The sequence below is a fragment of the Talaromyces proteolyticus genome (assembly GCF_021365285.1).
Source record: "Talaromyces proteolyticus strain PMI_201 chromosome Unknown BGW36scaffold_11, whole genome shotgun sequence".
NCBI classification, from domain to species: Eukaryota; Fungi; Ascomycota; class Eurotiomycetes; order Eurotiales; family Trichocomaceae; genus Talaromyces; species Talaromyces proteolyticus.
This window is the reverse complement of record NW_025764287.1, coordinates 1,628,546-1,642,969: the sequence shown is the minus strand read 5'-3', so window position 1 is coordinate 1,642,969 and position 14,424 is coordinate 1,628,546. Positions and strand designations below refer to the sequence as shown.

General features: G+C 47.4%; 5 protein-coding genes across 5 annotated transcripts; 2 read left to right on the top strand and 3 right to left on the bottom strand.

Moving 5' to 3' along the window:
• The first annotated feature begins 45 nt into the window (after positions 1-45).
• Positions 46-2,146, top strand: BGW36DRAFT_348694 (Afadin and alpha-actinin-binding-domain-containing protein). Its single transcript, XM_046213272.1, has 4 exons — positions 46-330; positions 385-465; positions 524-1,687; positions 1,744-2,146. The coding sequence occupies exons 1-4, from the start codon at positions 154-156 to the stop codon at positions 1,948-1,950; spliced, it is 1,629 nt and encodes a 542-aa protein (XP_046068375.1). The 5' UTR covers positions 46-153; the 3' UTR covers positions 1,951-2,146.
• On the bottom strand, positions 2,137-4,097 carry BGW36DRAFT_45098 (general substrate transporter). Its single transcript, XM_046221818.1, has 3 exons — positions 3,822-4,097; positions 2,624-3,762; positions 2,137-2,566 (listed from the first exon to the last, which is right to left on the bottom strand). Exons 1-3 carry the CDS (start codon positions 3,889-3,891, stop codon positions 2,213-2,215), a joined length of 1,563 nt encoding a protein of 520 aa, XP_046068374.1. The 5' UTR covers positions 3,892-4,097; the 3' UTR covers positions 2,137-2,212.
• Positions 4,098-4,397: 300 nt separating this feature from the next.
• Positions 4,398-5,385, bottom strand: BGW36DRAFT_303296 (RTA1 like protein-domain-containing protein; the record flags this gene model as incomplete). Its single annotated transcript, XM_046211866.1, has 3 exons — positions 4,398-4,843; positions 4,909-5,157; positions 5,220-5,385. The coding sequence occupies 3 exons, from the start codon at positions 5,383-5,385 to the stop codon at positions 4,398-4,400; spliced, it is 861 nt and encodes a 286-aa protein (XP_046068373.1).
• A 947-nt stretch (positions 5,386-6,332) lies between these two features.
• On the bottom strand, positions 6,333-7,680 carry BGW36DRAFT_387485 (uncharacterized protein). The gene has a single exon (XM_046217124.1). The coding sequence runs from the start codon at positions 7,299-7,301 to the stop codon at positions 6,657-6,659; it is 645 nt and encodes a 214-aa protein (XP_046068372.1). The 5' UTR covers positions 7,302-7,680; the 3' UTR covers positions 6,333-6,656.
• A 9-nt stretch (positions 7,681-7,689) lies between these two features.
• On the top strand, positions 7,690-11,944 carry BGW36DRAFT_327089 (uncharacterized protein). The gene is made up of 3 exons (XM_046212747.1): positions 7,690-10,566; positions 10,613-11,126; positions 11,184-11,944. The coding sequence occupies exons 1-3, from the start codon at positions 8,053-8,055 to the stop codon at positions 11,684-11,686; spliced, it is 3,531 nt and encodes a 1,176-aa protein (XP_046068371.1). The 5' UTR covers positions 7,690-8,052; the 3' UTR covers positions 11,687-11,944.
• Positions 11,945-14,424: the final 2,480 nt, after the last annotated feature.

The window sequence follows — 14,424 nt, the reverse complement described above, 5'->3', positions numbered from 1 at the left end:
CCCGCAAATGATCGGCCTGGTGTTTACACTCTGCTATTTCGGGATGTTGTGATTATCATCTCACCCATTATTTTAGCGATCCAGTCGAGGACGCATAAAAGTCGCATCCAGGCGACTACGCTGCCGGCTTGTCGGTGTTTTCATTCTATCATCATGAACTCCCGGGATCTGCAGACCGCTTCGAACTACGTAAACAACATTCTGCTCGCGCGCGGCCTTTTGAAGAATGGCAAGCCAATCGATTTTGCGCAGCCGGACGATGGCGAGGGAAGTGATGCCACGATGGCGAAGATTATCAATCTAGTCAATGACCTTGTCCTCAGAAGAGATGTTTGTTTTCTATCAACAATGTAGCAATTGTGAATGTTATTGACACTAAGATAGAGAGAAGCGGAGCACCGAGAGAACCTAGCTAGCACGATACAGAACTTGCGCACCACGGAATCGCAGCAAACGGTGGAGATTGTGAGCTCACAGTCTATAATTATGTTATACACCCACTAACGGGTACTTTTCGCTTTAGGAGAGATTGAAATCGAAGAATGCGGAATTAGCTCGATCGGTTGCAGTGGCTGAAGGGCAACAGCGCGCATTGAAGACGACTATGTCTAGCACCGAAGCAACTGTGCGAAAATTGAAAGAGCAGCTACAGAGAATGAAAACAACAGTCCAGCAGGTCCGAGCCCAGTGCGCGAACGATATTCGAAAACGAGATACCGAGCTACAAAAACTCAAGTCCCATTTGAATGAGCGGCAACGAGGGAAGCGGGAAGGGTTGGGGGTTACGACAATTAATATAAACCGGACGACGGAGCGGGCACCCAAATTCGAACCTGATATCAACAATCCTGGGTACAGCTTGAAACAGGAGACTACAGAGTTTCTAACCCAGCTTTGCCAGAATCTAAGCGACGAGAATGACACACTAATAAATTTATCACGAACCACCATCCAGACTTTGAAAGAGCTGCAAGGTCTCCCAGAATCGGCCTCGACGGACGGCGACGCATCCGACATGGGGGGTTCTTGGTCGTACAACCAGGGAGGAGCGGTCAACTCAAACCCAACAAATGTGATGGATCTCTCTGCGGAGATGGACACGGTACTTGTTCATCTGGGCAACTTACTAACAAATCCATCATTTGTGCCTCTGGAGGAGGTTGAAATGCGTGATGAAGAAATTACGCGGCTCAGGGAGGGCTGGGAGCGGATGCAATTGCGCTGGAAGCAGGCAGTGGCTATGATGGATGGCTGGCACAAGCGAATCTCAGATGGAGGAGATTCCATTGATCTCGATGAACTCCGAAAAGGCATGAGCCTGGACTCAGGCCTAGGCCGTTCATTAGCGCTATCGTCGGCTAATGGGAACGACTCATATACTCACGATAATGAGAACGGCCTTAAGGAAATGGAAGATGAGATCGAGGAAGAAGAGCAATTCCGTGAACCGCAAGCTAAGATACTAAAACCGACGCTGGCTCGGCCGCCAATCCGGGCTCTAGGCGAAAGAAATGGGAATTTGAAATCAAAAGCATCTGCTAGAAAGGTATCATTTTACGATGGGGCAATGGATACAGCGTCAGATAGCGAAAGTGATGGCGAAGAACCTGTAATGGTCAAGGCTCATACATCTGAGAAAGTCACACGGAGATCTTCACGGAGAATATCATCGCAGGTTCCGAGACCGGTATGTGTATATTATACCAACTTTTCTTTTGATGTATTGACTAACAAACCGTGCAGACAAACCAAAAATCTCAGCTATCCGTAAAAGACAAACTAGCAGCCGTTGAAGCCGAAGCACAGGCTGCTACCGAGGAAACAGCCACTCAAGACACAAAGAAGAGAAGTCGATCGAAACGCGAGCTTGCTCCTGGAAAAAGCAAGGGTCGGCGACGAAGTACTCTGACGAACGAAGAATTGGAGCAGTTGATTGGGGCTACAGAATGATTGTAACATATGGAATGGATTGCATTTATCGGATATTTTGGCATTGGGATGGTATTGTTTGCATTATTTAGGTATTTTTTTGCATAATCCAAATTCGATGATACCCTATCACTTCAAGTATACTACACTACTAGAGTACACAGGTTAGTCAAGTGACCTGGATAACGGATCTTAAGAGTCATTGCATTAAGTAGAGCTCAAATACGCAACATATTCTTTTGCTATCACAGACATGAAATTACCTCCAGAATATATAGCGAGTCTACGCCTTCCCTATTTCTGTGGTAGTGGTGTTAGCAGCACGGCTTTCGTCAACATTCTCCTCATGCTCAATGCGATTCTTGCTCATGACTTGCTCGACATCAGCGGCACGCTGCTCTGCATCAACAGTGCCAAACAACACATCCATATCTTCCAAACTGCGGCCCTTAGTTTCTTTCACAAAGAAGGTTACAAAGATGCCCATGGCCAGACAGAATATGCCAAACATCAAAAACGTCCGCCAGCCGATGTGGTTCACGGCCTGGGGTGTGATTTCTGTGATGACGAAGTTGAAGAGCCATTGGGTGGCGGCGGCGAGACCGACACCGTAGGCGCGAAGGCGGGTGGGGAAGATCTATTTGGAATTAATATGTATATTTTCTCGAAGAAAGGGAGAGAGATGGTGGCTTACCTCGCTGACATATACCCAAGGAGTTGGTCCCCATGATGCAGAGTATCCAATGACATAGAGATAGATCATCACGACCATGGCCATGGATGCGGGTGAGACAGTGTCGCTCTTTACATCTGGTGGGTGTGTAGCCAGAACTGCGCCGATGATGAACATCATCGCAGCCATCCACACAGCGCCTCCCATCAAAGCCCTCTTCCGGCCTATGAAGTCAATCCCCACGAGCAAAAAGATCAATGTCATGACAACCTTGACACTGCCATAGACACCAGTGGCAAACAGCGACGCGTTGGTTTTGCTAACACCGACAGTCTGGAAAATTTCCGGCGCGTAGTAGCCGATACTATTGGTGCCGGAGAATTGCTGCCAAAACATGAGGCAGAAGGCAAGGAAGAAGCGGTAGCGGTTACCCTTGCTGATGGCTTCTTTCCAGGTGACACCCTCAGTTGCAGCAAGCTCCTCCTCGAGAGAGGCCCGGATCTCTGCGATTTCCTTCATGACGGATTCGCTGTCTTCAGGCTCGTTTCGGATATAGGCAAGTGACGAATGGGCCTCTTCATGCCGGCCTTTCCGCATGAGCCAGCGGGGTGATTCTTTCAAGAAGAACAGGCCAGTAAACATCAGACCACCGGGGATAAGCTGGATGGCAACCGGGATGCGCCATTGCTGGGTGCTCGGGGCAACGCGCAGCGAGACGCCGTAGTCCAACCAGTAGGCAAAGGTGCTGCCAATGACCAGGAATTCCTGAAACAAGCCGGCCACTCGACCGCGGGTCTCGGGGAGGCAATTCTCACTGACAAAGACCGGGGTGATGGCGGACATGCCGCCGATTCCTAGGCCAGCCACGACCCGACCACCGTAGATCATGCCGATCTCGTGATGAGCACCGACCTGGATGGCAGCACCGAGCATGAACACCAAGCAGAAAAGCATCAACGAGTAGCGGCGACCGATGCGGTCATTGAGGAACGCGGCAAAGATGGAACCGAAGAAGCACCCGGCGGTGAGCAGGGACACGACATTCGAAGACACCTGGGCATTGGCGGAAGACGCAAAGCCGCTAGAGTCTGTCGGCAGGCCAAAGTCTTTCTTAAAGCTTGTCAGGGCCAGGACACTGCCCATCACACCGGTATCATAGCCTAGAATTCGTGCAATGTTAGACATTGCTTCATCTCATGCAATTCGCAGGCCCACGTACCAAAGAGCAGCGAGCCCGAGTAGGCCACCGTGGTGAGCACATAGACGCGGTAATTCTTGAAGAAACCCATGATTGATTGCTGTGCTGCAGACGGTCTGTTCGAGCACAAGGAGACTACAGATGGGGAAGAACAGAACGATGTCGGACTCGTCTCACGCCGTGTGGGGGAAGCAGCTTCACTTATGTTCCAGCCATGGTCGTAGCACTTAGTGACTCCGTAGCATGCAACGGTTGTGCTAAACGCCTGGGCTGGTATGAATAATAGTATTCTTACGGGATAAAGGTCCGGGGAAACTGCGGAGACAGCTGCTGGTTGGCTGTGGTCGGGGCGTTACGGCTGCGGGGAAACCCACTCCGTCTGCGAATTTTTCCGTCCAATCGTGGCCGGTCAGGTGACATCTTATATATACTTCTTTTTATCCAATAATATTAATATAATAGCTGTCTCGGTTTGTTTGGTGTTTCCAACGCCAAAATCAATAAAACTGCAAATATAATTATAATGGCCGAAATATAAACATTCTGAAATCCTCAATATGTCTACACAGAAAACAGAATCGCCGCGCTTGTAACCAATTAAACGCCCATCTTAAACTCAGTCAATGCCAGACCTCCACGGGTGACGTGTCTATGCCCCTTTCCTAACAAACAGTTTATCTCGCTCGGGTGAATATAAATGAAGGTGACCATGACCAGGAACATCAGGCTCGCGTCAAAAATATACAGATACGTTTCCGTCGACAGCAGAGACCCATCCTGCCCCTGCAGATATTCAATTACACGAAAGATCGACCGGATAAGGATGACGACACTGGACGTATGCAGAGCCATCATATGTTTTGTCCAGGGGATATAGTCAGCCACAGATTCCGGGGTCGGGTGTTTCTGGATCCGCCTTTGAAATGTGATGGCGCTAGCAAGGAAGAATGCGAAGAATATGAGTTGTAAGAAAAGACCGCCGACAATGATGTGAGTACCCGTGGAATTTGTTGAGGAATGAGAGCTTGCGAGGACTCCGGCACCTGCGTTTCAATCGAAGAGGTCAGAGATCACTTTGTATTATTCTACCCAAATAGCTAAGTCATACCTGTAGCCTGCATCAAGAAAGAGAGCACATCGCCCGCAACAAAAAACTTTGTCATCCAAGTCACACGGACAAGTGCGAGTTGCTCTCCATGAACCACCCGAATGATCCTTCCGAGTTCCATATAGATACTGGCAGCAAACAAAGCGGGGGCAACGAGGGTCAGGGTGCTCTGCATAATGTACGGTCCGAGAGCCCAGTTTGGCGATTGTTGTGCACTCATCGCCCGGCCGATGTACCCTACAGTCTCAACTGAAATTTCATTAACAGGGGATTCTTCGTACAGATTGTTCGGGAATCAAAATGCGACTTACAGAGTCCGCCAATGATGAACGGAATAAAGAAAAGAGTCCGTGTACGAATGAGATAAAACACATGAATAATAGAAACGATGAGAAATAGAACAATAAAGACGACTGCTGCTGCCAGCGATGGATTATAGTTGTAAGCCTTCCACTGGCTGGTCTCGGAAGACGCCATTGCGAGAGAAATGGCCTAGAAGTGAAGAAGAACCCGAACGATTGAAGTTATCTCGAGCCCAAGGTTCTTAGTGCGAGGTGAGGGTAGCTAAGGCGTATATAAAACAAAGAGAATGAAATATATGGAAACTGAAACACCAATGCGCAACACGAATTGGCCCGAGAAATTATATTTAGCAATGAACAATGTTGCAGTTGTCGACTCATTCTGATTCTGGTAGATGCGATCGCAACGACTCTTTATATGTGACCTGCCATGTAGACGGGGTGGATAAAATGAAGGCTGTGTCAGTTCCTGAGACACAGGCAGCAGAAATATATCTATTATCTACAAAATAAGCGCCCAAAGGGCCTCCACTGACGAGCAAACTTGTAGAACACGACTTTATGCTTTGCGGCTGCTGATTGGTTCCTCGTATTCACGTATTCGTATACCTTTCTAGATCGGGCATAGCCCAAGACCAGCGCCAGGTATACGCGTATTCGGCTATTAACGATCTTAATTCCAACGTGAAAATATAGTGGTTCCCGTATACGTGTTTTGAAACCTTTACAGTATTCATGGGTCTATTCTTATTGAAAACTTTAAATAAGGTTACCTTTAGCATTAAATTGATTATCTGCCATCTCATCGTACGTTCTTTATTAAAGATCAACTTATCACAAAGAGCTGCATGTATTACTGAACAGTGCCTGATTGCATACACAGGGTCTTTGAAATTAAATCGCATAGCTCGCATAGATCATTTGCATCAATTCCTACTTCGAACGTTTTGTCCACTCATCTATTCGCATTCGCATTCGATATCTGCAGCCGTATCCGCGAAAGTTGCCTATCACGGTATAGCAAACCGAGCCCTACTGCAAGACCCACTGTAGCCAAGCATTATTACTACGCCTCTAACCTAAGGCTTACGTTGACTCTCTAACAACACTATGGATTGTATATAATAATATCAAGTTATAAATGAGTCTGCCTAACTTGAGGCGTAGCATTTTAACTTTATACATTACCCCGCCAACGCGGTCGTCCGAGACAGTAGGAAGAGTAAGCCTTTTTGATGATCACTGATATTCGCTTTATGAACCATGGTTGCAAGTGAGAACATTACAGCATATGATCAATTGATGGAGTTTTGACCGAAACGCAAAGCTTATCGAGCTTGCGAAAACTCGATTTCCCAAATACATATGTAATCAACGCTAGCATATTCCAACATACAACGTTCCAATCTGGGTATCGTCAAGAACAACAAAAAATACATCCTCGTCTTAGCTTCCAGCACTAGCTGCGCCTGCCGCAGCACCTGAGGAGTTGCGAGACCTACGGCGCGCCTTCTCCAACAACGCTAACCCCGTCAGGAATACCATGGTGTCGAATTCCCTTCCATAATTAACATTTATCTGGAACTTGCCGCATTTGTTGAAATGGAACATTCCCGCATTATTATAGACGGCAAGGATATCATTCGTGTGGCTATCAACGAGTTTGAAATTTCGAGATGAGCCGAAGCTGGGCGTGTCATTGCCTACACCCACACTGTGGGTGCGTTTCCAGGTAAGTTGCCGACGCTCGCGTCCTCCAAAGTTGAATATCCACTGGTACTCTGAATTGTTCCAGGATTTTCTTGTCAATTCTTCCCATATGACTCCATTGGGTCTGTTGGGGTCGCCCAGGCCAATCTTAGAGTCTCCTGACATGCGCGAGAATTTGCAAAGTGCGACAATTGGAGCGTGTTTGTCTGTGCCGGCATGGAGGGCGACATCTGGTTTATGAATTCTGACGCTTGAGTTCTCGACAAAGAATATTGGCCGGTCGTCCTCCATCGTGATTGTCAGATTGCTCCGGGATGCATTGTAAACAGGGAAAATTCGTGGTTGTACATAACCAGACCCAGGCGGTGGTGCTTGATTCATGGTGGGTGGATATTGTGGGATACTCTGAGACTCTAGTCTATTCGATGATATGTAAATGTCAAAAGACCCTTCGCGTAGTAAGTTGAAAGCAGAAGAAGAGTGAGATGGGAAGATGCCTTCAATGTAAAGCGCTGATCCTCTATATATATATATTGAAATTGGGGCTAATACATGAGGGCTAGATGAATGACGTCGGTTTAATAATCTTATTCGATATTTGGCTTAATAGGTCACCGACTGGCCTGACCAGTGACGGTAGAGTTTGGATCATGGGGCCAAATTTGAAACACGGCCTTGTTTTCATTGTGAACATTGGAGGCGGTGTTGAGGCGTGGATCAAGCCCGTATTCCGCTTTTGGCTGAGATCCGCCGCCGGTTTTGATGCCTTCTAAGTCAGGCACATATGGGGTTTGTATCACGTGATTCGCGTTACCAAGGCGGCAAGGCCTGAGCTTGGCGCGTCTGGCAGCCAAATAATTGACGGCGTAGCCTTTATGCTCTTGCTTGCCATACCTTTACCGTCCTTTTAATCTCATATTTGCCTTCTTTTCTCCTTGTTATTAGTAACGAGATATAGGCCAAAGCTACACGCATTGACTATAATAACTGGCTGATCGTTGTATCTCGCAACATTTCATTTGCGACTTTATCCCAAGTTGATCCGTCTCAAGAGCCACAAGTCGATGATTTGCGCTTCTCAACGCCCAACAAATATCTGTGTGCTCTGAGCGCGGCTCAGTAATATCTTAACATGGCGTTCACCGTCCCAGATTCCAGCCCTCCTTCTACCCCGGACAAATCGCGAAGCCTTTTCAGCAATCCTTCGACAACGCCTGCGGGTCCGCCTCCCTCGTCCGCCGCGTCTTTTACTCCGCACGGCGTACCGAATTCGTCGACATTTGGAAACTCCCAAATGGGATCCCGGTCGAATCTTAGCTTCTCAGAATCGGGATTTGGTCAATCGACTAATTTCGGAGGGAATGACAGTCTCTTCTCGTCGTTCTCTTCATCGAAGCTTCCCCCGTTGCAGAATGCGAAGAGCTCCATTTTTTCTGGGTCTTTTGGAAATCAAATGGGCTTCAAGCCTGTTAATGCCAGCGGTAACCTGAAGGTACGGAATAAGCGACCACATAACCTGAGCCAAATGAGTGCAGCAAGTGAGGACTGGGTAGACGAAGGCGAAGGTGAAGAAGAAGAGGAGGAGGAGGAGGAAGTGGAAGAAGATGAAGCATCTGGGGAAGGCGAAGACGATGAGGAATATGTAGACGAAGGTGATGAAGAGGGAGATGAAGTAGAATATGAAGACGATGAAGAGGCAAACTTTGAGGATGATATGGAGATGGAACCTACAAACAATAAAATGGACGCATCTTTATTTGGGGGTTTCAACTCGACATTCAGTCCACTCCGCGGTCAAAATCCTGCTCCTGCACCAAAGCGGATCTATTCTAATCCTGGCAATGCGAAGCGAGCCAAAATTGATGAGCAATGGGCCACATCGTCACCTGCGTCGGCAAAGGCAAAGCTTATTCCACGAAAAAGGCCTTCGCAATTCCCAATTATTGCTCGCGATCTAGCTGCCCGGACCAAAATTGCCGCCGTTACAGAGCCTGGTGAGGTGGTACTTCCAACGGACGAGTGCATCGGAGAATTGCTAGATAAGCTTCAGGGACCCGAAGTTGGTGGTGGTGAGGCTGCCGCTATGTTCTCGGAAGCAGCGACGACTTTGACAGACATATGGACTAAGGCTTGTAAAAAGGAAAGTGAACACACTGGCCAACACCAACCCAGTGGCACCTTTGGACCCGGTGAAGATGCATCCGGCATCGAAAAAGCCACCGTTGTCGCCTCTCTGTTACTACATCTTCATCACCCTCCTCGTAAAGACCGCACAGGCGGATACCTCAGAACGTCAGGGATTCCTACAAACAGCCGAAGTCTGGTAGTATCAGGCTCCAGCGCCAATAAGGAGGTTCCTATCCCTAAGGTTTTAGTCGACTGGCTGAACGAGAATCATTCAGGCTCTGCACAAGAGGTCGAGGCTTTACAGCAGACGAGCCCTAACCCGACTGCTTCGCGAGACTTTTGGGATATTATCCAAGCGGGCGTTCTCCGTGGCCGATTTGGCGACATGGCTCATCTCCTTCGCGAGGCTGATTTCAATTATGCTCGGTCAGCGTTGCAGGATGGGCTTTCTCAGCCAGGATATCGTGGTGCGCAGTTGCAAAGTATTCAAAAGGTGGTCAATAAAGCCATTCAGATGCTTGAATCTTCTCCTCTTGTCCAGGAGAACGATTGGGATGTTACTGGTTTCGACTGGACTGCATACAGAAAGCGTGTTCGCTCTGCACTGGCGGAGTTGCAAGATTATGCAGAAGGCGAAGATCCAGTGCAACCCTCAACTGGCCCTCGCTTCGAGGCGTCAAATTTTGGAATGTCAACTAATTTTGGTGCTTCTCAGTCCGGAATATCATTCACTCAATCACTGCGCATGGCCGAGAGTCGAGTACCGTGGTCGATATACCAGGGTATCAAAGGAATTTACGGAATCATCATCGGGGAAAGCTCGGCTATTATATCTGTTTCCCAAGATTGGATCGAGGCAACGATTGGGTTGACAGCTTGGTGGAGCGGCGAAGAAGACGACCAGTCTACTGGGCTTACCAACATGCGAATGTCTTCTACTGTTGATAGAAGCTTGCAGGAAACGTATCTCCGCCGCCTCAACTCTAGTTTCAGCACCGTCAACGGCGATGAGGGCGCGTTCAGTCCGAACCCTCTGGAAAGACTGGATGTTGGGGTAGCTTGCGCATTTGAGGGTAATGTGAGAGGGGCCCTTGGGATACTCGAAACATGGTCGCTGTGTCTTGCTGCATCTGTAGCGGAGATAGCACATGAAGCTGAATGGCTAGAGTCAAACTTCGGTGGCGACTCACTGCCGGGATTACTGAATGAGAATGATCTGATGGTACTTTCTTACGGACAGGATAGTGGTAACGCTGAACAGCTGGAAAAGGACGATATTCTTGATGACTACGCACACGGCCTTAGCGGCAGGGATAAGTTCCAATACAACGGAGTATCTCGCAAAGGCTGGCAAATGGCTTTGGAAGTGCTCAGCAGGATGGAAGATACAAAGTGGTCGAAAGACAGAGTGGCTGAATTATTGGACCAGATCCCTGTCAACACAATCGACCAGGTGGAACAGATGATTGTCATGTGCGGGGACTTGGGATTTGAGGAACAAGGACGGAAGATCGCTGCGGTGAGTAGTTGATTATTCTTTTCGCCAACAAAACTAATGGTATCAGAATTACGGAGACGAGATTATGGCAGCTGCCAAGTCTAACAGGGAATGCGATTATGGTCTTGCGATGATTTGTTATGCTCGCGCCAGGTCGATTCGAAAGCTGCGGGATATTGTAAATACACTGATTGCCTATTCTTTACAGCAATCTCGAGCATGGCCCCCCGATGAACAGCTGGGTGGACAACTCCGATCTCTAGTCAAGAATCCGAGAGTATGTCTGTCATCAATCGCAAAGGTTGACGAAGAAGCAGCAGGCATTCTTCAATTCTACGCTAGCGGCTATGCAACACTTCGTCGATTTTACGATCTCCGTGATGAGCCTGTCTTGTCAGAGTCTGGAAAGAGTCAATTACGGCCATTGGCAAGGAAACGAGCTGCTGCCGAAGCGCTAGTTGCCGTCATCCGAAGTGCCGCAGACAGCATTTACGGTGGTCTATATGACCCAGATCAGGACACTGCCGTTCTTGTCGACAATCTCCTTTCTCTTCTTGGTGAAGCCCTTGTTTTCGTTGACAGTGAGTACTCCCCCATTCTATCTCTGACTAGAGAAGAACCATTCTCACGCTTACCAGATCCCCCATCATCCATTCTCTCCATCGAACAACAATCCACCATACTCGCTGCAATTGAAGACCTTGAAACCGTCACACCACGGGTCTTCACTGCAGTCCAAGAATTCTTCTACGAGTGTCTGAACGAATACATTTTCGAAAAGACAGGCAAACCAAGCAAGGACTCATCTACACTTGCAGCAGGTCTCAAAAAGTCCACATCGACTCTGACTGCATCTAGCAGCTACTCCATGATTGACAGGGAAATGGCTGACTCCATGGTTACCAACAACACATCTACCACCACAACCTCCGGCATTCTCATCCCACGTCCTAACACCATGAACGAATCTGCGAAACCGATCCGCCGAGGATGGGACTGGCGAGCAGGTCTTGCCGCATCCACAGCGTCATCAACAGCGGGGGAGAGTAACAATGGCGATGGCGACGAAAAGACGAAACCGGATAGCAAATTACTGTGGATATTGAGGTTGAGGTTAGCTAAAGGAATGGTTTTGCGATAGACCACGCTGCGTCGACTTATTATTGTAATCATGCTTTTGACATACAAGGAATCGTAATAAAAGGGAATCGCATCTCTTCTTCCATTTTCATTCTTGTGGGCATGTGAAGTGTAATCAATATGGCATGTCTTCTGCTCCTTAGGTGAATAATGCTTCAATAGTACGAATATAATGCCTGGAATCCCAAGTGAGCACAAAGCTGACGCGGCATATTCCCTCTGGCCGTTATCTGGTGTTTCGGGACTGACATGCATACTTGGCCTCACAAGAACCAGCTGATATTGTATACAAACCTGATTCAAAACGTAAGCTGACCCGAAGGTCACCCTTACTAATCGAATACCAAAACGAGAAAAAAACAACAATGCGAGCTGAGCAGTCTAAGATAGTACCCTGGTTGATGTGGCTGGAAAGTGGAGTGTACAAGCCTCACCAGTAAAACTTAGAAGATGACAGCTAAATTTATAGATAACAATAAACCATGTAATAGCCACTAGGCTGACATAAGGGACAATCTTACTGGTGAGCTAGCACAGGCCAAATCGAATCGGAGAGATTTGGTGATACACTACCGATACCTGTACACGAGTATATTCAGCCCTATTGTTAACTACCACAGGCGCCAAGGACCGAAATGAATCATATTCTCATGTGATTATGGGATTAGGATTGCCACCACTACGCTCAAATGGATTAAAAAGATCGATCAATAAATAATTTCGAGCGCAGATCGGTCAAAATTTCGACGCAATGTCATAAGAGCTTCTTAAAGCCATATTTACGATATGCAATTCTTACTTGTAGAAGCACAAATCGTGAAAGCACATAAAAGCGACGCCCTGAGCTTGGAAAACGTATAAAATGTATACTATAAATACCAACGCTATAGTGAAATAATGATCAAAGAGTGACCGTACGGAAGCAAATTGTGGATCCTGTAAAGGGATGTTTGAATGTACTCTAGCGATTAATCTACAAGAAAACTGAGAGATAACCTAAGAAGTAATTTGACATTTTTATACCCTTCTAACTACAAGACTCCCCTCATCAACTCTTTCTAAGGATTTACGGGAAGAAAATCTTTCTTTATGTAGTCTCATTCCTTGGGACAACGACATGAGGTGGAGAGTATTATTTTTGGTTGAACAAGAGTATCGGAAATTCTTCTATAAATTTGGCTATGATTGAATGATCCCAACAAGTTTTGTAATAGATATAAGGGTGAATGCTATGGGTGATTGATTATACGGGTTTGAAGTTATAGTTTTTTAAGCAGCCATTGATGTTGTGACTAGAGCGTGTACATGTCGAATATAGACAGCGTCATGATCGAGTCAGAAATTCGGAAACACAATTCTGGCTCTTCAGCAACAGCAATAATGAGGAGTGGCTTTCTCCAAGACGTATCTGGCGCATCATCGGCCGATCACGGCGAAATCCGAGAGTCGGTCAGCCAGGTGACACAGAAGAGGCTGGCCGAGGAAGGATTGAAGAGTATCCAGCCTGGCAGAGCGCAGCGATCGATCGATCTACAGAAGAGGAATACCTTTGCCTGTCAATTGAGCATGTCAATCATAGTAAGTACTAAGAAATACCAAGTAGCAACAAGTACTGTCGATGTCCTCACCGCATGGTTGCGTCGCCCGTGTGCTGATTGGCCTGTGGGCTGGCTAGCCTGCAGCCGGAGTGTGGCTGAGACCTCCACACTTTTCCGTTTAGGGCAAAGCGCGGCCTTTTCATAGGGCTGACGGGGTCCTTGCTGGGTCCAGTTTTTCTCTCACCGTCTCTCCCTCTCTCTCTCTCCAAGCTCTAAGACGACCTTTATGCTTTTGCAATGTTCATGAATAATGACTTCAGACTTCTAAATTAGTCCATAACCGCTGCAGGTTTGGCCCTCAGCTTGCGCCGGTTTCTTATTGTGCGCATTATCAAGGATTATCGCGGAGGCCGGAGATGCCGCTGTTTCAGAGCGTGCCTATGATACCAATAATGTGACGCTCTCTAGAGCGAGTCTTATTCGCAATCGAACTGTTTTACGACGCTTTACTGGTCTAGATAATCAACATGATGTGTGACAATCTAGACTAGCAGCAATTAACTGCTCGAAGCCTGCATGTGCTAATTACCATGGGTGATGTTGCATGTTAACTCACTCGTAGTCTGGTTGGTATCAGCTGACATGGGCACTGAGGTGAAGCTGAGAATGTTAGTTTCTGTATTATCTGTATTATCTAATGCTAGCGATATACTAGGAATGCATGCTGTATCCGTAGACGCTGTCATTGTGGCTGCTAGCTAGGCTTGGGCCGTATTAAATGCCGCCACTTTACAAAGAGCTAGCCGTATTCTGAACACAGCTGTACAAAGAGCTTCTAGGGGCGTAACGCCGACAGCAGAATCGAGTTCTGTATTGAGTCTGTTAATGTCCTATTGCAGTGATCTAAACCTCGGCTAGCAGCTCTCTACTACATAGCTAGTAGTTACATACTAGCATCCGTTGGATCCGCTCAGCCACGCGTCTCATACCGTGGAAGGCTTCACAAAGACCGGGAGAAACGGAAAGTCCAGACGACAATAAACCATAGATTAGTAATAAGGATGAGACGACAAGGATGAGACGACAAGAATAGATAGTAACATGGATCTGAATATGAATAATATGTATGTAAATAGAAGAACGTGACCGTTGTTGCCTAAGGCCTTGCCCGAGAGCAAGGCAGTTGCCCGGCCCGCCCGGT